General features: G+C 43.4%; 1 protein-coding gene across 1 annotated transcript in view; it reads left to right on the forward strand.

Moving 5' to 3' along the window:
• Nucleotides 1-23,041, forward strand: part of LOC132391940 (dedicator of cytokinesis protein 2-like) — a 1,209,929-nt gene that overhangs the window by 868,935 nt on the left and 317,953 nt on the right. The window contains exon 29 of the mRNA XM_059965744.1: nucleotides 5,035-5,129. Coding sequence (XP_059821727.1) covers nucleotides 5,035-5,129 — 95 coding nt within the window. The remainder of the gene's footprint in view (nucleotides 1-5,034; nucleotides 5,130-23,041) is intronic.

Here is a 23,041-nt window from a genome sequence, read left to right on the forward strand (position 1 = left end):
CGTTTGCACACTAATCTCCTGTGTGGGACCTTGTCAAAAGCCTTTTGAAAATCTAAATATACCCTGTCCACTCTACTAGTTACATCTTCAAAAAATTCTATAAGATTCGTCAGACATGATTTTCCTTTCACAAATCCATGCTGACTTTGTCCGATCCTTTCACCTCTTTCCAAATATGTTGTTATCACATCTTGATAACAGCTCTGTCGATGTCTAGGGTAAATGAATTGTCATAGAAAAGTATAAAGTTCAGTTCAGTTCATACATGCGTGTTGAGGTAGTTATGGTTGTTGTGTTGTAATCGTTGGAGAGAGAGAGAGAGAGAGATGTAACAGCTGCAACAGGCAAACCTTCTGTTGCTTTCTGATTCCGTCGGGTCGTAGTGGCCATTCAGCTATGACCCCTCCGTTCTTCAGCTAGACTGTTCTTCTGTGGTGGACTCGTCACTCTGGCATGAGTGGACACACACACAAGTCCCCACCGGCCCCGCCATAACACTGTGAGCTTTATTGACCGATCTCCTGATTCGGTCTCCAAAGCCCCCACCTTCCTGTGGGTTCACAACACTCAGTCAGTGTCCACTGGTGTGTCTGAAGGGTGTCTCCCCAGACCTGTCTTTTATCCCTACTCACGGAGTCTCAGCCATCTGTCAACTCTGAATGACCGTGTCTATCAAATCAGGCCACTCCTGCTGTCTCCTGAGGAATGCTAACAAGCAAAGTAGAGTCCTTGTAGTGAAAGGTAAATAATCCAGGAAGAGTCAAAATACAATAGATCAACAGTCTCTCTCTCCCTCTTATCTGTAGCAGATGTTCCTGCCTCTGTGCTTAATCCCTCTCTCTCATTAGCAGCATAGCAACAACAATAGTTCATAGTTCTCGGGGGGGGGGGGGTTGGGGAATGGTTAACTCTGCACCCATTTCCATCAGGTCTGTCCATCACTCATAACACTAGGAACGTGTTCCTCCTGAGACTCCAGGCCATTCCCTCACTGAATCTCCTCAATCTTTTCCCAACCACTCTCTCTGCTGAGGTACCCGGGGGCTCACTCTCTTTCTCGCATGACACCTGCTGCCAGCAGCCCTCCACATTGTTCATCCCCTTAAGGGATCTGCCCCCGAACAGCTCCATCAATGAGGGTTCACACCTGCTGATAACAGCGGAAACATCTCCATTCTCAACTCTGCCATAATCTCCTCTACCACTCCTGGGAGGCTATCCATGGTCACTTCCCCTCAGGGAACTGTACCCTGCTGACAGAGGCCTCCCACGCCTCTGCCTCGTTCTCCTCCTCCCGTACCTCTCTGAGCAGCTCAACAAAAGATGGATGGGTGGGTGCATTTTATGAGTCTGTCGGAGACCCCAAGCAATCAGGTCATGAGACTGGGCGCCCCTGGCTAACTGGTCTATTCTTAACTGATCCACCTCAGAGTTCTGAATGACCCCTCTGTGCTGCAAGCAATTTAGCTGCCTCTCTAGCTGAAAAATAAAAGTAGAAATTTTCTCCCCCTTCTCCTGACGCATGTTCTGAAACCCCAGCATGAGCTCCATTGGTCTTCTAGTCGGACCAAAAGCATTGTCCAGTGCTTGCAGATAATCAACAGCTGTCGCTACTGGATATTTTAACCTGACAGCTCTCACAACGTCAGTGGCTCGCCCATTCAAAGTTTCAACCAATCTCTGTTGCTTTACATTATCAGAGCACTGCCACTCATCTAACAACTGAGAGGTCTGCTCCGCCCAAATCACATACTCCTCTTCCCCTTTGGGGGTGGACGTTATTACAGAGAATAGGCAGAGCCTACCTTAGCTGGGACATTGAATCTGGGCATTTTTCCATTTATTCAATGGAAAGTTAAGGGCAGATACTAACTCAGAATTCTCACTCTTCACCGGGGGACAAGGACAAATTAGATATTCCAAATCCAACCACTCCTTCCCCTCACTCCTCAGAAATGATAAAACCCTTGTCTTTTAAATCTCTTCTACCACTATGTCAGCACTAGTCTGCATTTAAAAAAGGCACTGTGCCAGCCATTTCATCAAACCTCCGTCCAGCAGCTGCAACTTTAACAGTACTAACCAGGTGAATTAACAATTCATCCGGTGTACAACTATCTAGCCCACTGTTCAATGCTCAGGGTAATCACACAGCATCCAACTAAATCAATCCCAGACGAGCCCCCACAATTGTAACTCTCAGTTTGGCTAGCGGCTTAATCTAGGAGAAGGCAGCTCTTGGTCAGGGCAAAGTTAAGAAATCTTGTTTGGGTGAATGCTGTGCAACGTGTCCCCTGTTGCAAATCAGTACCACAAAATAATAAACAGTACACAGTATGCAATTGAACAATTGAGCTTTATAATTCTTAATTTTGACTGTATGGTTAGTTAAGAAACAAAAAAAAAGAAAAGTGCCCATTCTCATGAAACAGTCTAATGCCCAACGCTGAAGCTCACAGTTGTGCTCATTTGTTCCCCGTTGACCTCCTCCAAGCGTAGCTGACCCGCAGACCCTCACTCCACCTCCACTCTGTCCGGTGGTCTACCAACTCTGTCCATTCACGTCTTCTTTCTTCATCTCTCCCTGGCAAAAGACAATGAAATCCATGCTTCCAGACCCACAAGAAAGAACAACATCCCGCTCATTGGCTAGCATACGTTCCAAAGCCCCCATTATCTCTAGTCATAACACAAACATTGGTGCTACAGAAAAACCATTACCTTAGCAGTGAAACATTACAGAGAGGTCATTACATTAGCAGTGAAACCTTATAGTGCGTTACAATAATAAATAAATAATCAATATCTTTGAGGATCTATCTTGGGTCCAACATATTGATGCAGCTACAAAGAAGGCACCTCAGCAGCTATATTTCATTAGGAGTGTGAGGAGATTTGGTATGTCATCAAAGGCACTGACAAATTCTACAGCTGTACCATGGAGAGCATTCTAACAGGCTACATCACCATCTGGTATGGTGAGGGGAGAGGCTGCGAGGTGGAGTTGGCTACTGCACAGGATTGAAAGAAGCTCCATCATGGGCACTAGCTTCTGTTGTATCCAGAACACCTTCAAGGAGCGATGCCTTAAAAAGGAGGCATCCATCATTAAGGACCCCTATCACCCAGGACATGGCCATGGCGTCTTCTCATTATTACCATCAGGGAGGAGGTACAGGAGCTTGAAGGCACACATTCAATGATTCAGGAACAGCTTCTTCCACTCTCCCATCCAATTTCTAAATGGACTTTGAACCCATGAACATTCCCTCACTACTTTATTTATTTTTATTTTGCACTACTTTTTTTTAAGTAGTTATATATATATATCCTGTAATCCACATTTTTCCTTATTGTTATGTATTGCATTGTGCTGCTGCCACAAAGACAACAGATTTCATGATGTAAACCTGATTCTGATTCTTATTCTGAATAATTATCGAGAAAATGAGATGAAGAATTCTTGAAAGTGATTCCATTGTATGTGGCATAATGCTGATAAATGGACTCAATATAGATAGATGCAATAGACAACTTGGATGTGGTTGGGCAACTGGCCTGTTTCTGTGCTGTATGACATATTAACTAAATTGACCTTGAAGCCCTGTATATTTACTGTATATCTTCCCCGTCCCACAGTTAATACAGACAGAAAGCACTGCACTTTCTTCATGTGTATCCTTCTGTGGGGATTTGTCCTTTAAATTAAATTTCAATTCTTCCCCAGCAGCAACTCTATGCAAAAGTTCAACACATGCTAAAATTAATCAGAAGCGTTCGGTACCCAAGAGTAAAGTTGGTAAAGTGGAATGAAGATACTAGTCTCTGTTCCCTGTAAAAATCTAAATGGGTCATTCACAGGGATTTGTGAGTTTGTGAATTCTGTGTTGAAATAGCAGTACTAATTATCATCACCACTGTTCTAAGCTGTGCGGTGCGCAGCCACACAGTAACTGAAATGCCCCCGTGCACATAGACTTTGTTGCTGCCCAGCTGGAATAAAGACAGAAAGTTTAGAAAACATGAAAGATTTTCTTTGTTATACTGTATGTCATTATACCCTTCAATTAATAAATAAAATCAAAAGTATGTGATTTTTCAATTTTCATTCTACATAATCATAGTATGCATATTACAGTAAAGCATTTAAAGTGCCATGCAGTTTTCAAGCTGTGTAAAAATTTCCTGCTGAGAGCAATGGTTGGTCTGCAGAATTATTAAAAAAAAATCTAGAGGGAGCTTTGAATATCACTGTTGGCACTCATAGAGGTGAGAGAGATACAGCAGAGAAACAGGCCCTTTGGCCATCTGAGTTCATGCCATCCATGGTTAGACCATATAAAAGCCTGGTTACACATATGTACTTTGATAATAGATTTACTTTAAACTTTGAATATTCCCTTCGGAAGTCTGATGCATATCACAGAACACTACAATGCAGTAGGGGCCCTACGGTCCACAAATTGTGTTGACCCTTTAACCTATCCTACTTTCAATTTAACCACTTCCTCCCACGTTGCCCTCCATTTTTCTGGCATCTATGTGCCTGTCTAAGAGTCTATTAAATCAAGGACCAACTTTAATTGCCATATACATTTAGATGGATAACAAATTTGCTGTGCGCTGTTGGTTCAACATGCAACAAAAGGAACAATATTCAACAATTATACTGAATAAAGAACTATATGAAATAAAGTTAGAAGTATAGATATGGAATAAAATGTACATAAACACATAATACCAGCATGTATTTACAGTGCAACAGACTATAAAAAAAGTTCTAAATTGTTTACAGTGCAGTGACTGAGATAATATATTGAAGCAGTGAGGGAGGTCTGACTAAATGTCCCTGATGTATCTGCCTCCACCACCACCCTTGCCAGCGTATGACATGCTCACTGTCTGAAGGATATACCTCTGACATCCATCCTACGCTTTCCTCCCAACACCTTAAATTATGCATCCTTGTTTCATAGTGGAGTTATTACCCCCCCAGTTCCAGTACTCCATTTTGACTGGTTTGTGTCTTTGCAGGACTTCCTGATGGAGACCTTCATCATGTTTAAAGACCTCATCGGCAAGAACGTCTATCCACCCGATTGGATGGTGATGAGCATGGTGCAAAACAGGTGCGAGCTTCCCTGGATTTGAATCGCATGGGATTTCTTTGTTGTTATATAGCGATTGAATCCCTCCCCCTGTGGGAGATATTTTTAGTGGACTGTCCCACCTGTACCTGTTTCTTCCAAGGGTTGTTTCTGCCTGGCTTTTCTGGTACACCACAACCAGAGGCATCCCCTCCTCTATCTTCATATGTACACATAAATTCTCACTCCAAAACCACTTTCCTTTTCTCACTCTGCCAATGAAATTCATGTGTTTCCAAGAGTTGGCAACCAAGACTCTTCGTGTCAGCTGATCCCAGATTTCTTCCTCAGGAATTCGGTGAGTGTGGAAATGGGTAACCGGCCAAGGGTAACAGAGCCAAATAGTTGAAGAGAGAGTCCTATGTGAGGACCTCCATTAGTTGGCGACAACCAAGGATGTTGCATCCCTGCTGTCTACATGATACCCAAACCAATATGCAGTACAGCATGGCGAGCAAGCTTTTGTCCATACAAGTTCCCCTTCTCCACGCAGTTGATGAATTCAAAGGAACAGTAGAGATCAATGCAGTTTGGCACCTTCAGCATTGCAAGAATTACCAGTCAGCATCGAACTCAATGTAGGACTGCCTAAGGGACTCTGGCTCCGAATTTGTCTTCAGGATTTACTCCTGAACCATTCCCATCTGTAGGTATAGCCACAAGGTCAGTGGAGGTTTGAGATCAGAGCTTTCCTTCTCCTAGATGAGCTGCCAGCCGCGGCTGACGAGTCCTATTTTCCCACTGGTTTTAGGGCATCACTAACTTGCCTTTGCTCTTTGCTGTCAGTAGAAATGGTTCTGCCGGGCTTAGTAACTAGCTCTCACGTGAAGGCCAGGAGCCTCTTGGTTGTCAGAGTCTATTTGAGACACCGCCTTTGGGAGCTAATCCTGACTACCTCCCCCAGCTGTTGCAAACTTAAGAAATCAATTTCTACAATGCAGTTGAAGAACTGGTATACTATTGTTACATGTAGGGAGATGTAGTGTTTTTAAACCAGCTATACAGATCATTTCATCACACTGAGATAGTAGAAGAGAAAAACAATAACAGTATGCAGAATATGGTGTTACCATTACAGAGAAAGTGCAGTGCAGGTAGACAATAAGGTGCAAGGTTAATTGTGAGGTCACAGAGGATATGCCAAGAGAGCATGTCTTATGATGGAAGGTTTGTGCGAGCTAGGGCTTTTCTCTTTGGAGCAAAGGAGGATGAAAAAGACCTGATAGAGTGGACAGCCAGAGGCTTTTTCCCAGGTTGGAAATGGCTAATATGAGGGGGCATAATGTTGAGTTAATCAGAGGAGGGTATGGGGGAGATGTCAGAGGTAGGTTCGTTTTTATACAGAGAGTGGTGGGTGCGTGGAATGTGCTACCAGGGCTGGTGGTAAAGGCAGATACATTGGGACTTTTAAGAGACTCTTAGATGGGCACATGGATGAGAGAAGAATGGAGGGTATGCAGGAGTGAAGGGTTAGAATGATCTTCGAGTAAGTTAAAGAGTCGGCACAACATTGTGGGCTGAAGAGCTTGTGTAGTGCTGTAGTGTCCTAGGTTCTATGTTAGTAGTCTGTCTGATCATACGAGAGGTCTGTTCATTAGCCTTACTGCAGTAGGGTGGAAGCTGTCCTTGAGCCTGGGGGTACATGCTTTTAGGCTTTTGGGAGTACGGAGAAAAAGGAATATCTGGGGTGGGTGGGGGCCTTCTATTATGCTGGCTGCTTTACAGAGGCAATGAGAAGTGCAGACAGTGCCCACAGAGGGGAGCCTAGTTTTCTTGACGTGCTGAGCTGTGTTCACATCTCTGGGCAGTGGCTTGCACTCTCAGGCACGTGGTTAGGATGTGTTCAGCGCACCAGCCCCCACCCCCACCCCTTCCCTGAAGTCAATGACCTGACGAAAGTACGGAAAGAATGTCTTCTACTGGCATTCATGACAGCATGGTCACATCGGTCATAGATTTGTTACAAAATGTCATGCAGAGTGTAACCTTGGACGGGCCTGAGGCCTAAACAGCATCCTCTTAAGCCCTGAGACAATCCAAACAGTTTATCACCTGCAGCATTATTTTTCCCAACACTTAAAATTACTCAAGCATACCTATTTTACACTGCAACATCTTCTGAAACATTATTAAAATAATTTAAAATTGTTATGTGGGGCTAAAGGCAGTTGATCACTTTTATCCAGTTTCCTGATTCACAGCCTGAAGCAAATGTCCTTCCTTGAGGTTTGCAGATGCTTACAGATCAGGAACGGAGCTCAGAATGGCAAATGATTTGAAACTGCGGCAAAAGAATAACTTGCTTGTATTATGGCTTCCAATTACCAACCTCATTACAAGAGCATTATTGAAAAGGAGGTAAAAGAGCTTGAGGATGCTGACCTCAGGGTTGGACAGAGACATAAGAGATTCTGCAGATGCTGGAAGTCTTGAGCAAGACACACACAAAATGCTGTAGGAACTTTGTGCAGGGCAAACAACATGTATAGAAATGAATAAACAGCCCTGATATAGAGTCCTGATGAAAGGTCTCAGCCCAAATCATCAACTATTGATTTTCCTCTACAGATACTGCCTGACCTGCTGAGAATCTTCATCATATTGCGTGTGTGAGGTTCAACACCAGCTTCTTCCCCAGTGAAATCTGTCTAAATATGTTTATGCTTAATTCTCTCTCATACCCTTTATTCCAAATTAGAATCAGAACCACAGTGAGTTGGAGGAACTGAGCAGGTCAGGCAGCATCTATAGAAATGAATGAACAGTCAATGTTTTGGGCCAAGACCCTTCATCAGGACTGGAAAGGAAGCCAGAGTAATCAGAATCTGGTTTATTATCACTGACAATAATTTTGCCATACATAATTACATTGAGGTAGTAAAAAGGAATGGAATGCAGCTACAGAGTGAGCGCAATGTAAATGCATGGGCCACGACAACATCAAGTGGAATATCAGGATTTCATCTTTTAGTATGTGGGAGCTCCATTCAAAGGTCTGATGACAATGGGATCGAAGCTGTGCTTGAGCCTGGTGTTATGTGCTTTCAAACTCATGTATCTTCTGGGATTATTCTCCTAGCATCATCTCTGAGGACAAAATGGCTTCCTTCACAGCTATAATAACTCCAGGGTCATGCAGTCTGGTTTTGTACACCTCTGGGATGTCTGCAGTGACCTTCAGCATATTAAGTCAAGGACACTGGAGAGAGAAATTAGATCTGTCAAGTGAGAAGAGCCTGACATTAGCCAGTATATTTAGTTTGTCCAGTGAAGGTACCTCCCTGAGAAGGAGAGGACAGGAGTAATGTCTTACTTTCCCATTGCTGAGTACAGTGCTCTGAGCACAGATTTACATTTCAGGTGCTCAACTTTCCCTGTTGTGGAAAAAAAAGTTATCAGTGAGCGCAGATCCTTGACAGACCCAGTTTATCTTGACAAATGAACCTCTCGCTCGGAAATTATTATTGTACTGGAACAGCCTTTGTCACCAACCCTCCCGAGTTCCAATTGTCTTTTGTACTTTTTTTCAGGCGTACAATGTGTTATCTGTCAGAAAGATAATGGACCTGAGGGAAATATTCTACTTGTGTGCTTTAGCCATTTGTGTTCTGGCAAGATAAACTTGGGCTTGTCCAAAGGCAGGCAGCAAAAAAAAAAATCCAGTCTTTTTCCTTAAAAACCCTGGAGCTGAAAGTTGTGCCAGATTTAAGGCCCATTTTGGTCATCTGTTTGATTTTCACTTTAGGAGAATATTACCCCTAATTCCTTTCTCCTTTTATTTTTCTACCTTCTGCTGGAAGCCAGTGACATTGTTCACCTCAAGACGGTTGTGCTGCTTTTGTTCATCTTTATTTTGGAGATACAGCACAGTAAACAGGTGCTTCCAGTTCAGCAAGGCCATGCCACCCAATAACACCCATGTCAAAGATTCAAAGTCAAAGTTCATGTGTTATCAAAGTATATGTGCAGCATTCAACCCAGAAATTCGCCTTCTCCACGGACAGTCACAAAATAAAAAAGAACCAGCCCATCCAAAGAAAAACATTAAACATCAAATTCCCCTCCCGCCCCACATGAAAAAATATCCCGCAAACCGCAACAAAAAAAAATTAAGCAAAAGCACAGAATGTAAAACACAAAATCAAAATGCATACACGGGGAGATCTGCAGATGCTGGAAATTCAAGCAACACACACAAAATGCTGGTGGAACGCAGCAGGCCAGGCAGCATCTATAGGGAGAAGCGCTGTCGACGTTTTGGGCCGAGACCCTTCGTCAGGACTAACTGAAAGGAAAGATAGTTAGAGATTTGAAAGTAGGAGGGGGAGGGGAAAATGTGAAATGATAGGAGAAGACCGGAGGGGGTGGGGTGAAGCTGAGAGCCAGAAATGCATACTTCAGTTCAGTCCAGCTCAGTGTTCGTTAACTGCAGGCCGCTCTGATTCAAAGATCCCCCAAAAGTAGTAACAAGGAAGAAGCGACAAGAGCTAGAAAGCACCATAAACATCAATTAAACCTTGCTCCAGCACCGTCTGCCTTTAGCATAGAGAGAGAGAGCGAGATCACTCAAATGCAAAGACCTTTCCTTGGGAGCAGCGAGCGAAGGAAAGAGAGAGGACCCCTCACACAGTCACGCTCCTCTGGCAGCAGAGGCCAAGAGGATGGTAGATAGCGCTGAACTCTCGCCTTGACGACTTCAGTCTTACTCAGCGTTTTAATCGGTGAGATGGAGTTGCCCCCATGTCCTGGCTTCCTGGTCTCCATGCCACAAGTTTTGCTTGCAGCCTTGTCTCAGAGACAGCAAGGCACCAGATCGCCCAACCAACCTGAAAACACACTGTAGATAACAGGCTCTAACAGTAGCAGAAACATCTCTGAAATGAAAAGAAGATGTAATACAAAGTGAAAGGATTTGCTTCGTGAACCATCTTGAGGATGTTGGCATTAAACTATATATCTTTGAAACGTGGGAGGAAACCAGAGCACCCAGAGGGAACCAACTTGGTCACAGGGAGAATGTACAATTTCCATAAGACATAGAAGCAGAATTAGGCCATTCAGCTCATCATGTCTGCTCTGCCATACCACCATGTCTGATATATTACCCTTCTCTACCCCTTTTTCCTGGCTTCTTCCCGCAACCATTGACACCCTTACTAATCAAGAATCTATCAATCTTACAGGCAGCAGCAGGAATTGAACCTGGGTCGCTGGCAGTGTAATAGCATTCCGCTAATCGCTATGCTACCATGCTACCCCTTTTTGGAGGTCATTCAGTTGGCCTTCATTCCATTGCTTTTGGCCAAATCAACTACTTCATCAATGACCATCCTTCCAACTTAAAGTCAGAATCAGAACATTTGTGTCTGATCGTGCCGGTGTTTGATTCCATTCTCAACTCCCCCAACTAGTAAATGACTTGACTCTGGGCATTATTCATGAGGTACAGTAGACAGGGAAAACACAGAGAAAGGTCGGGGAATAAACTAATAGGGCTGAAGTGGCCAAGGATGCAATGCTGAAGCTTTATAAGGCATTGGTTGGACGACACTTTGAATGGTCTGAGTAATTTTGGGCCCCTCATCTAAGAAAAGATGTGCTGCATTGGAGAGGGTCCAGAGAAGAATGATCCTAGGAATGAAAGGGTTAACATATGTAGAGCATTTGGCTCTGGGCCTGTACTTGCTGGAGTTTGAAGTGGGGGGGGGGGGGATCTTATTGAAGCCTATCGAATATCGGAAGGTCTGGATAGAACGGACATGGGAAGAATGTTTCATCTGGTGGGGGAGTCTAGGACCAGAGGGCACAGCCTCAAAACAGAGGGATGTCCATTTAGGACAGAGATGAGGAGGAATTTCTTGAGCCAGAGAGTGGTAAATCTATGGAATTCATTGCCATAGATGATGGTGGAGGCTAAGTCATTGGGTATATTTAAGTCAGAGATTGATAGGTTCCTAATTAGTAAGGGAGTCAAAGGTTATGAGGAGAAGGCAGGAGAATGGGATTGAGAGGGATCATAAATTTGCCATGACAGAATGGTGGAGCAGACTCGATGGGCTGAATGGCTGATTTATGGGAATATTGAGAATGTGTTCAAAGTTCTAAGTAAATTATTATCAAAGTACATCACAATTAACAACCCTGAGCTTCATTTTCTGGCGGGCATACTCAATAAACTCAGAATAGAATACTAACCATTAGAGAACTGGTGAAAGACCAGACCAACTGAGCATTCAACCAATGTGCAAAAGACAACAAACTGCTGTGGAGGCCAAGTCATTGGGTATATTTAAAGCGGAGGTTAATAGGTTGTTGATTATTAAAGGTGTCAGAGGTTACAGGGAAGAGGATGAGGATAAGGTTGATAGTGATAACAAATCAGTTATCATGGAATGGCAGAACAGACTCAAATGGGCTGAATGGCCTAATTCTGCTCTTATGTCTTATGGTCTCTAATGTTTCTGCCTCTACCACCACCCCAAGCAGTGCATTCTCTGTGTAAAAAAAAACTTGCCCCTCACATCTCCTTTGAAATTCCACCCACTCCAGCTTTAATTGAAGACCCTCTGGAGTTAGACTTTTCTCATGGGAAGAGAGCATGTTCCAAATGGTGAGGGCCCTTGTTGATAGATGGTCTTCTGGAGGCACTACCAGCCTCTGACATGATTTTTCAGATGCAACATTCAGATATTGTCACTTTTCTGGTCAGTGGCGTCCAAGGATGAACATGCCTCGGAATATCAAGATTAAAACAGACTGGGGGAACTCGGCAGGCCAGGCAGCTTCTCTGGAGGGGAAGAAACACTCAACATCTCAGTCTTGCCCTGAAATGTCAACTCTCGACTTACATTGATTAGATTCTCGTTACTGTTCAATTATGGATTCATTGAGTACGCCAACAGGAAAATGAAACTCAGGGTTGTATAGGGTGATGTAAGAGTACTTGGATAATAAATTTACTTTGAACTTTATTTATGCAAGCCAAGAGCATCAGTTCAGACTCTCCCTTGTTGAGTTGGTCACTGCCTGGCATTCCTGTGGTGGGAATGTTACGTGTTACTTCAGCCCTGTTAGGTTATGCTTGAAAGTTGTCTGTGTACACTACACTTCCTTGGATATATATCGCAGATTCTCATAGTTCTTGGGCTAACTTCTCATTCTCCATTCTGAACACTGGAGTGCAGAGATTGAAGAAGGCAGATCATTACCACCAAACCAAGGCCAACAAGATCGGGAAATACGTGCTGACTTTGCTCATGACATCCACATCCCTCTTATGAATCAATTATCTATTACTTATTCTGCCAGTTCCCACATTCTTGTCAGTCTCTGGCTAAACAAATTTTTCTAAATTGCCTTCAGAATTTCTAAGCTGTTGTCCGACATTTATCATCTTCGATTTGAGTCCTCCCACAAACGAACAGCACCTTCGGTTTATCTTCATGTCGACACTTACAAATCTTTCATTTTCAGCTGCGTGAAGGAAAGCTGACACAGCTGACCAGCCCCGTTCACCTGTGGTGACTGAGGAGGGGTCACTCGGGGTGGTTTCAGTTCCCTGCGCAAGGTCCATCATCCTGGGGATTTATTTCTCTATCTTTCACCCCTTAAACACGTTGACAGCTTCTCCCTTCTTCAGTCGGTGGTATGGTAGTTTAGTCGTTAGTAAAATGCTTTACTATTCTCACCGTGTTCAAGGAGTTTTCCTGCTCTCCCTATAACCATTCTGGTTTCCAGTCTGATGATAGAAACTATTTCTCTCCTCGACCTTATGTCATTCAACAGGTCACTAAAGCACTGCAATTTGCCATGCACTATGAGCCGTCATGTCCTGTCATTGCAACGGCAACCATAATTCAAATATCCATCTTTGGCTGTTGCTGCTTTGGGATCTCCTGAGGTTATTCTTCAGTTAGAATGTGACATGTGTTCTTGTACTGTTGACGACTGTGGTTGGGCACTGTGGCTGGCATGCACTCATTGGGCTGAAAGGCCTACAAATGTGCTGTATTACTCTACGACACTGTGTCGGAAAGAGCCCATGGCACCTGGAGACTTACCTGTAAGATGGAACTTTCACCACCAGCTAATATGGGGATATCAACTTGGAACCACTGTGTGACGTTCAAAATCCGAATCATCAAAGATATATCACAAAATTTGTTGTTTTGCGGTAGCAGCACAGTGCAGACATAAAAATTACAGAAGTTACAAAATCAAAATAAATTTTATTATCAAAGCAGAATATGTCACTAAATACAGCCCTGAGATTCATTTTCTTGTGTGGACATACTCAATAAATCTATAGAATAATAACCAGAACAGAATAAATGGTGAGTAGGTTATTTGACAGCACAACATTGTGGGCTGAAGGGCCTGTAATGTGCTGTAGATTTCTATGTTCTATGTTCATTGAATGTGGGGCTTCAGGCTTCAGCAGCTCCACAGAGCTGGAATGGAACCCAAAAACCAGTGGTTTAGAGGAGAGGGAATATGTTGCCAACAGAATTACAGCTGACACCTTGAGCAAGGATGATTTCATCAAAATGCCTGCAAGGAGGAAGAAAAGGTAACTTCACATCAGGCTGGTCAGGAACATGGAATAATTACAATATTAATATACAGATGCCAAGCTGACAACAGGTTCTAATCATAGTTTATGTCATTCCCAACAAAGTGGAACGATTATATCCGTGATCACAAGCAGACTGAGGGTATAATAAGTCACAGTAGGACTCCTTGCTATGCTGACTGCGTGCGCCACTGCTAATAATTATATGGCAGAACAGGATGACGTATCAACCCATTGTTAAGAAAAGGAGAAAAGAAGAAGCAGTGTGTTTGATAGTTTACATTGAGTGCCGGTGTCAAATTAATCTGAGGAACCTTAGGTCCTACATCACCAGGTTCAGGAAGAGTTATCACTCTTCAACCATCAGCCTCTTGAACCAGTGTGGATAACTTCAATCACCTGAACTCTAAAATGGCTCCATAACCTACAAACTCACTTTGAATGACTCCACAACTCATGTTCTCAGTATTATTTATTTTTTCTTTGCACTGTTTGCCTTCCTTTCCACATTTGTTTGTCAGTCTTTGTTTTGTGTACATTTTGTCATAAATTCTATTGTAATTCTTTATTTTCCTGCAAATGCCTAAAAAGAAAATGAATCATGAGGTAGGGTACAGAAACACGGGCATACTTTGATATTAAATTTACTTAGACTTTGAATTTGATTAATCTGACCTGTTGCATGGTTCCTGAGTTGGCCTTAAGGCTTTTGGAAGTGAGCATGGGTCCATGGTGCAGAGGGGAGCAGTAGTGATAGGGACTCAATAGTCAGACAGGAGATTCTGTGGACATGAACAGCACACCCCGATGATACATTGCCTCCCAGGTGCTAGGGTTAGGGATGTCTTTGATCATGTCCACAGCAAAACAGCCAGGTGTTTTGGTACATATTGGTATCAATGATGTAGGAAGGAAAAGCAAACAGATCCTGAAGAGAGAATTTAGAGAGCTCAGCAGAAAGCTGAGAAGCAGGACTCTAGGGTAATAATTTCTGGATTGCTACCTGTGTCACGTGCCAGTGAGGGTAGAAACAGTACGATGTGGCTGAGAAGCTGGTGCGGGAGCAAGGCTTCAAGTTCTTGTATCATTGAGATCTCTTCTGAGGAAGGTATGACCAGAACAAAAGGGACAGGTTGCACCTGAACCCGAAGGGGACCAATATTCTCGTGGGCACGATTGGTAAAGCTGGCGGGGAAGGTTTCTGGATAGGATGGATGGTAAAAAAGCAAAGTTAGCATGTCGTCAGACTGTCAAGAAGTGCACACAGATGATAGGACAAAATTGCAGCAAGGTGAGTATCAGTGCATTAGGGATGCCAAATCAAAAAGGGTAACAAATACAGTACTCAAAGTGTTGTACCTTAATGCATGGAGTATAAAAAATAAGATAGATGATCTTGTTGCATTTGTACCGATTGTTGGGCATGATGTTGTGGCCATCACTGAATCATGGCCGAAGGATGACTGTAGTTGGGAGCTGAATGTCCGAGGTTACACGTTGTATCAGAGGGATAGGAAGGGATGACATAGCTCTACTGGTAAAGAGTGGCATCAAATCATTAGAAAGATGCGACATAGGATCAGATGATGTTGAATTCTTGTGAGTTGAGATAAATTAAATGCAAAGGTAAAAGGAACCAGACGACAATTACATACAGGCTTCTAAACAGTAGCTGGGATGTGGACTACAGATTACAATGGGAAATAGAAAAGGTGTGTCAAAAAAGCAATGTTATGATAACCATGGGAGTTTTTAACAAGCAGGTTGATTGGGAAAATCAGGTTGGTAATGGATCTCAAGAGTGTGAATTTTTAGAATGCCTCGGAGGTGGCTTTTTAAAGCAGTTTGTTGATGAGCATACTGGGGGATCAGCTATACTGGACAGGATGTTATGTAATGAACCGGAGTGGATTAGGGAGCTTAAGGTAAAAGAACCAGTGATCACAATATGATTGCGTTCAACTTGAAATTTGATAGGGAGAGACTGAAGTCTACTGCAGTAGTATTTTAGTAGAGTAAAGGAAATTACAGTGATTTGAGAGAGGAGTTGACCAAAGTAAATTGGAGGAAAATGCTGGCATGAATGATAGCAGAGCAGCAATGGCTTGAGTTTCTGGGGAAAATGAGGAAGGTGCAGGATAGATGTATTCCAAAAACAAAGAAATACTCAAATGCAAATTAGTACAACTGTGGCTGACAAGGGAAGTCCTTATGTAGAAAACCTGAAAGATTAACTTGCAGGTTGAGTTGGTGGTGAGGAAGGCAAAGGCAAAGATAGCATTCATTTCAAGAGGTCTTGAATGTAAGAGCAAGGATGTGATGCTGAGGCTTTATAAGGCACTGGTGAAGCTTCACCTTCAGTATTGCAAACAGTTTTAGGCTTCTTATCTAAGAAAAGATGTGCTGATATTGGAGAGGCTCAGAGGTGGTTCACAGGACTGATACTGGGAATGAAAGGGTTATCATATGAGGAACGTTTGATGGCTCTGGGCCTGTACTCACCGGAATTTAGAAGGATGTGAGGGGATCTCATTGAAACCTTTTGAATTTTGAAAGGCCTAGACAAAGCAGATGTGGATAGGATGTTTCCTATGGTGGGGAGTCTAGGACAAGGGGGCTCAGCCTCAGGATAGAGGGGTGCCCTTTCAAAACAGAGATGCAGAGAAATTTCTTTAGCCCGAAGGTGGTGAATTAGTGGAATTTGTTATCACAGGCAGCCGTGGAGGCCAGGTCATTGGGTGTATTTAAGATGGAGATTGATAAGTTCTTGATTGACCACGAGGAGAAGGCCGGGGAATGGGGCTGAGGAGGGGACAAAATGGATTCGCCATGATTGCATGGGCAAAATGGGCTAATTCTGCTCCTGTGTCATATGGTCTTATAACTTTGTATACCTCTTTGAACTCTCTCCTCAGTTTTCTACTTCTAGCATCCAAAATATTCAGTCTTCCCTTATATCTCAAGTCCTCCGGTACAAACTGAGGGAAATATAATCCAGTGCAGTGTGGGAGTTCTTCAGATCAGTTCAAGAACCTGATGGCAGTGGGGGGAAACTGTTGTTGAACCTTGACGTGTGGGTCTTCAGGCTTCTCTACCTTGGCAGCAATGAGATAAAGCCAAGACTCAGATGGGGAGGGGAGGGCAGTGGTGTGGCCCATAATATTAGTTAGCTCTACTGAATTCAGTTGAGCTGAACTTCTGAAAGAGGTGACACTGTTCAGGGCTTGTGCTTAGAGCTCCTGACTGAGAAGGAACTCTATACTCAAGTTACCTACTGGGTGCAACTGTGACAATTCTATTTCACAAGTTGTTAACTACTGTAGGTCATCCTACAGTCAAGGAAGTACCGGCTTAAAACCAAATTATGCTGCTTTTCACAGGCTAGGAAATAAAAGCTGTCTTGATGGAATGGCCACTTTATTAGGTATCTCCTCTACCTAATTATGTGTCCACTGACTCTATATCCATGATCTTCTGCTGCAGTAGCCCATCCATTTCAAGGTCTGATGTGTCGTGCGTTCAAAGATGCTCTTCTGCACACCACTGTGACAACACGTGGTTATTTGAGTTACTGTCAGCTTGATCCAGTCTGGCCATTCTCCTCTGACCTCTTCCATTAGCAATTTTCGCCAATAGAACAGCTGCTCACTGGATGATTTTTGTTCTTTGCACCATTATCTGTAAACTCTAGAGACTGTTGTACATGAAAATCCCAGGTGATCAGAAGCTTCTGAGAAACTCAAACCACCCTGCCTGGCACCAACAATCATTTCACGGTCATTGTCATTTAGGGCATATTTCTTCCCCATTCTGATGGTTGGTCTGGGTGTATCACACCTTGGCAATTGACTTACCCAGAACTATAAGAAACTGCAGAGAGTTGTGGACACAGCTGAGCACAGAATGGAAACCACTTCCACTCCATGGATTCTGCTAACAATTACTACTACCTTGGTAAAACATTCTATGTATCAAATTCTCCACCTATCTAAGATCTGCTTACTTGCCTTCCTCCCATTGTGCAGAAGATACAAAATCCTGAAACCACACACAATCATGCTCAAGGACTGCTTTTACCAGACTGTTGTAAAACTACTGAATGATGCTCTAGTATGATAACCCGAGGGGGAACTTCTTCATTCAGAAGATGGTGGGACTGTGGGAACGAGTTGCTAGTGGAAGTGGTGGATGCAGGTTCTATTGCAACATTTAAGAGAAGTTTGCATAAATACAGGGATGGGAGGCATATGGAGGGCTATGGTCTAGATGTGTGTCGATGGTTTAGGCAGAATTCCGTTTTGGCTGAGCTCAAGGGCCTGTTTCTGTGCAGTAATACTTTACAACTCTAAAAGATATCTACTTGACCTCTCAGTCAACCTTGTTATGGCCTTTTACCACGCTGTCCATCTGCACTACATTTTCTCTGTAAATATCATACCATGTTCTGCATTCTGTTATTGCTTTTGCATGTATTGCCTCACTGCATTGTTGTAATGAAATGATCTATATGTCCACTCTCCTCTCCTATCAGATTCCTTTTTCTTCAGCTCTTTATCTTTCCCACACAGCTGGCTTCACCTATCAATTTCCACTCCCCTCACCTTTATTCTGGTATCTTCCCCTTCCCTTCCAATCCTGAAGAAGGGTCTCAGCCCGAAATGTCAACTGTTTACACTTCTCCGTAGATGCCGCCTGACCTGATGAGTTCCTCCAGCATTTTGTGTGTGTTATACTTTGATTCCCAGCACCTGCAGATTTCCTCTTGTTTATTGGTGATAGGCCTGTCATGAAGGGCTGTCTTGGATGAAGAGAATTACCTGTGATGCTGGATGAAATTTGAAATCTATTCACTGTAATGTTATCTAGCTGTGACCTGCAAAGGATAGAAAGGAAACCATTTATATTCTGATAAGATTATTGTAATTGTGTAACATTTTAATTGGTAAAAGAACTATGAATCCCACTGGACTGTTTTCCTCCAATCAAGTATTCATTATCACATGATAAATCTCCGATGATTAAGTTCTTATTAATCGTTTGCTGTGGTTCTTGTCAGTGAGATTCAGTTAGACATTTGGATGCTAGTGAATGGGTAATGTGTATTGTTGATAAGAAAAAGGGGCACAAAGTTTGCACATACACACAGTTCCCACCTTATTAGGTACCTCCTGGAACTAATAAAATGGCCACTGAGTGTACGTTTGTGGTCTTCTACTACTGTAGCGCATCCACTTCAAGGGTTGACGTGTTGGATGTTCAGAAATCCTCTTCTGCACACCGCTGCTGTAACGCGTGGTTACTTGAGTTACTGTCACCTTCCTGTCAGCTTGAACCAGTCTGGCCATTCTCCTCTGTCCTCTCTCATTAAAAATGTGTTTTTGCCCACAGAACTGCCACTCACTGGATGTTATTTGTTTGTTTCTCACAACATTTTCTGTAAACTCTAAAGACTGTTGTATGTAAAAATCCCAGAAGACCAGCTGTATCAGAGATACTCAAACCACCCCATCTAGCACCAACAATCATTCCACAGTCAAAATCACTTAAATCACATTTCTTCCCAGTTCTGATGTTTGGTCTGAGCAATTGAACCTCTTGACTGAACCCCTGTACTGTTCTATGTTCTGTATTTGCCTATTTCAAACACTATCTCCCTGTCTTGTCTTTATATTTCTTTCCTTTATTATAAAAATCAATCTCTGCTTTGAGGCAATGCTCACCCTTTGCCATTGGTGAGGCCTTTCACTAAAGGCAGACACAAATGAAAAAGTAGAGCTGTAATCGTACCTCTAGCTTTTGGGGCCAATTCTTAATCCTGCATTTCAGATGCCTCCAGTACTACATCTTCTATCTTCTAACGGAACCTGTATTACAAAGTCCATGGAGACTAGGTCTACAGGATTTCCCTCATCCATTTCCCTACCAATTCTACAACAGAATATCAAACACAGAAGAGTCCAGGCCGTTCACTTGTGCCAACTTCCTCACTACTCCAAGATCAATTCTCTCCCACATAGTCCTTCATTTTTTGATCATCCATGTGTCTATCTAAGGGTGTCTTAAATGTCCCTAATGTATCTGCCTTCACTACTACCCCTCTGCATTCTCTGCACCTACCACTGTCTGTGTAAAACACCAAACTCTGACATCTCCCCCTATATTTTCCTGAAAAACATCTTGTATTAGACATTTCCATCTTGGGAAGAAGTCTCTGCTTGTTACTACAAACAAGAGAGAACCGGCAGATTCTGGAAGTCAAAGTACTACACACAAAATGCTGGAGGAACATGGTAGGCCAGGCAGCATCTATGGAAAAGAGCACAAACTAGAGAAAACATCGATTTCTCGAACGTCTGGTAATTGCCCTCCCCCTCTTTCCTTCACCATTCCCCATTCCCATTTCCCTCTCTCACCTTATCGCTTTACCTACCTATCTCCCTCCATCTGGTGCTTCTCCCCCTTCCCTTTGTTCCATGACCTTCTGTGCTCTCCTATAAGATTCCTCCTTCTCCAGCATGTTATCTCTTTCATCAATTTTCCAGCTCTCTACTTCACACCTCCCCACCCCACCAGTTTCACCTACCACCTACCACCTTGTACTTCATCCTTCCCCACAGCCCACCTTCTTTCTTTGATATCTCTTTTTTTCCAGTCGTGATACAGGGTTTTGGCCTGAAACGTTGACTGTTTACTCTTTTCCATAGATGCTGCCTGGCCTGCTGAGTTCCTCCAGCATTATGTGTGTATTATTCCGCCTGTTGTCATCTTGTACCCTTCTATCAAGTTACTTCTCATCCACTTTCGTTCCAAACAGAAAAGTCCAAGCTCACTCAACCTATCTTCTTTAGTATCTTGATGTTTCCTAAGGTTCATACTTTCCCTCAAATCCTACCCTTCTGCCCAACTTCTCCTCCTCTGTTCCAGCTTCTCCATTTTGTGTTGTGCTAAACTCTGCTTGAGAATGAATCATTCTGCATTACAGAAACACTTCTCAACAATTTACCCCCTCATTTGTACACAAGCATCTAGGAGTACAAATTGATGTGAAATCGTTATTTAACAGCTAAGTATCAACTGAAATGTTACCCTGAGGTATACTCCATGGCCTAAAATAACTTTCTGGAAAAAAAAGCCTTCTGTTAATACTGCAACAAATGGGCATCATCTTCTTTTTGAGCAATCTCTTGCTGACACTTATGTCTTTTTTTGTCTCCTTCAATTGCAGCCTCCTCCTCTTCTCCTGCCTGTTAATTGCCTTAAGTGTGTAGAACTTGACATTCTCTCTTGCTCGTACTATCCAGTCAAGCCCACACATTTCAAGCTGACATTCAAACGATCGAAAGGGAAATGAGGTAGACCAGGCCAGAGGGAGCAGGGAGGGAAGAGTCAGGGCACAGACATGGTGCAGAAAGCATAGTGGAAGATTAGACTACAAGACATTTCAGCATAGGAGTAGAATTATGCCAACCAGCCCATCGAGTTTGCTCCACCATTCCATCATGGCTGATACGTGGGCTGTGTTACCCCATCTTCCTGCCACTTTAATAGTGATAGAGTTCCTCGTGTCCTTATTTACTACCCCATCAGACTCCACATCCAACACATCACTCTCTGCAACTTCTACCATCTCCAAACAGGTCCTACCACAAAATAGATCTTTACCATCCCCTTTCTCTGCTTTCTGAAGGGTTTGCTCCTTCCATGATTGCCTATTCATCCCTCCCCACTAATCCCTCTCCCAGCACTTATCCCTGAAAGCGGCCAAATGCTACATCTGCCCATGCACCTCTTCCATCACCTCCATTCAGGGTCCCAAACAATCCTTCAACGTGAGGAAACACTTCACCCGTCAATCTGCTGGGGTTGTTTTCTGTGTCGGCTGCTCCAAATGCAGCCTTCTCTACATTGGTGATCCTAAATTCGTTGAGCGCCTTTGCTCCATCTGCCAAAAGCAGAACTTCCTGGTGGCCCAACATTTTAATTCCAATTCCCATACCCGTTCCAACATGTTGGCCCATGGTCTCCTCTTGTGCCACGATGAGATCACTCTCAGGATGTGGAACAATACCTTATATTCCATCTGGATAACCTCCAATCTGATGGTGTGAATATTGATTTCTCCTTCTGGTAAAATAAAATTCCCTCCCCCTCCCCTCTTCCTCTGTTTCCCACTCTGGCCTCTTACCTTTTCTCACCTGACTCTCACCTCCCCTGGTGCCCCTCCTTCTCCACTTTCTCCTATGGTCTACTCTCCTCTTCGATCAGATTCCTTCATCTCCTGCCCTTTACCTTTCCCACCTATCTGGCTTCACCCATCACCTTCCAGCTATCCTCCTTCCCCTCCCACTACCTTTTTAATCTGGTGTCTTCCTCTTACCTTTCCAGTCCCGATGAAGGGTCTCAGCCTGAAACATCAACTGTTCATTCATTTCCATAGATGCTGCCTGACCTGCTGAGTTCCTCTAGCATTCTATGTATATTGTTTTAATATCCCTCTCTACCCCAATCTCTTGCCATCTCCCTGTAACCTTTGATACCCTTACTTATCAAGAACCTATCAACCCCCCACTTTAAATATACCCAATGACTTGGCCTTCAGAGCCATCTGTGGCAATGAAATCCACAAGACGTTAGCTTTATTTGTTGAATGTACATCGGAACATCAAAATGTACAGTCAAGTGCATTATTTACGTCAATGACCAAATGAGTCTGGGAATGTTCTGGGATCAGCCTGCAAGTGCCACTACAGTTCCAGCACCAACCTAGTACACTCAGGGTTCATTAACCCTGACCTGTACATCTTTGGAATGTGGGAGGAAACTGGAGCACCCAGAGGAAACCCACATGGTCACGGGAAGAATGTGCAAACTCCTTACAGACAGCGCTGGAATTGAACCTGGGTCGCCAGTGCTATAATAGTGTTGTGCAAACTTATTTGTCACAATGCCACTCTAGATTGTGTATTCACAATGGGTCAGTGATGGGGTTGTTCCTGTAGTAGAAAAAGTAAAAAGCTTGTGATGGTTTTTGCTGCCCATTTTGAGTTAGCTTGCCTCAGTGCCTCAGTTAAGAACATAGAGCACAGTACATTGCAGGTCCTTTGGCCCACTCTGTTGTGCCAACATTTAACCGATTCAGTCTAACCCCTCCCTCCTACATAGTGCTTCATTTCTCATGACACTCCAGTAGACCACATCATTAGAGTCAGAGCCCCCACTCTGGAAGCAACAGATGAAGCTTCGGTGGTCTTCTCGTCCAACTGTGGAAAACCCTGGCTCAGATCCAGTTGGGCCATGTGGGATCCTCCAGGATGATCTCGTG

This window comes from Hypanus sabinus, chromosome 3, assembly GCF_030144855.1.
Source record: "Hypanus sabinus isolate sHypSab1 chromosome 3, sHypSab1.hap1, whole genome shotgun sequence".
NCBI classification, from domain to species: Eukaryota; Metazoa; Chordata; class Chondrichthyes; order Myliobatiformes; family Dasyatidae; genus Hypanus; species Hypanus sabinus.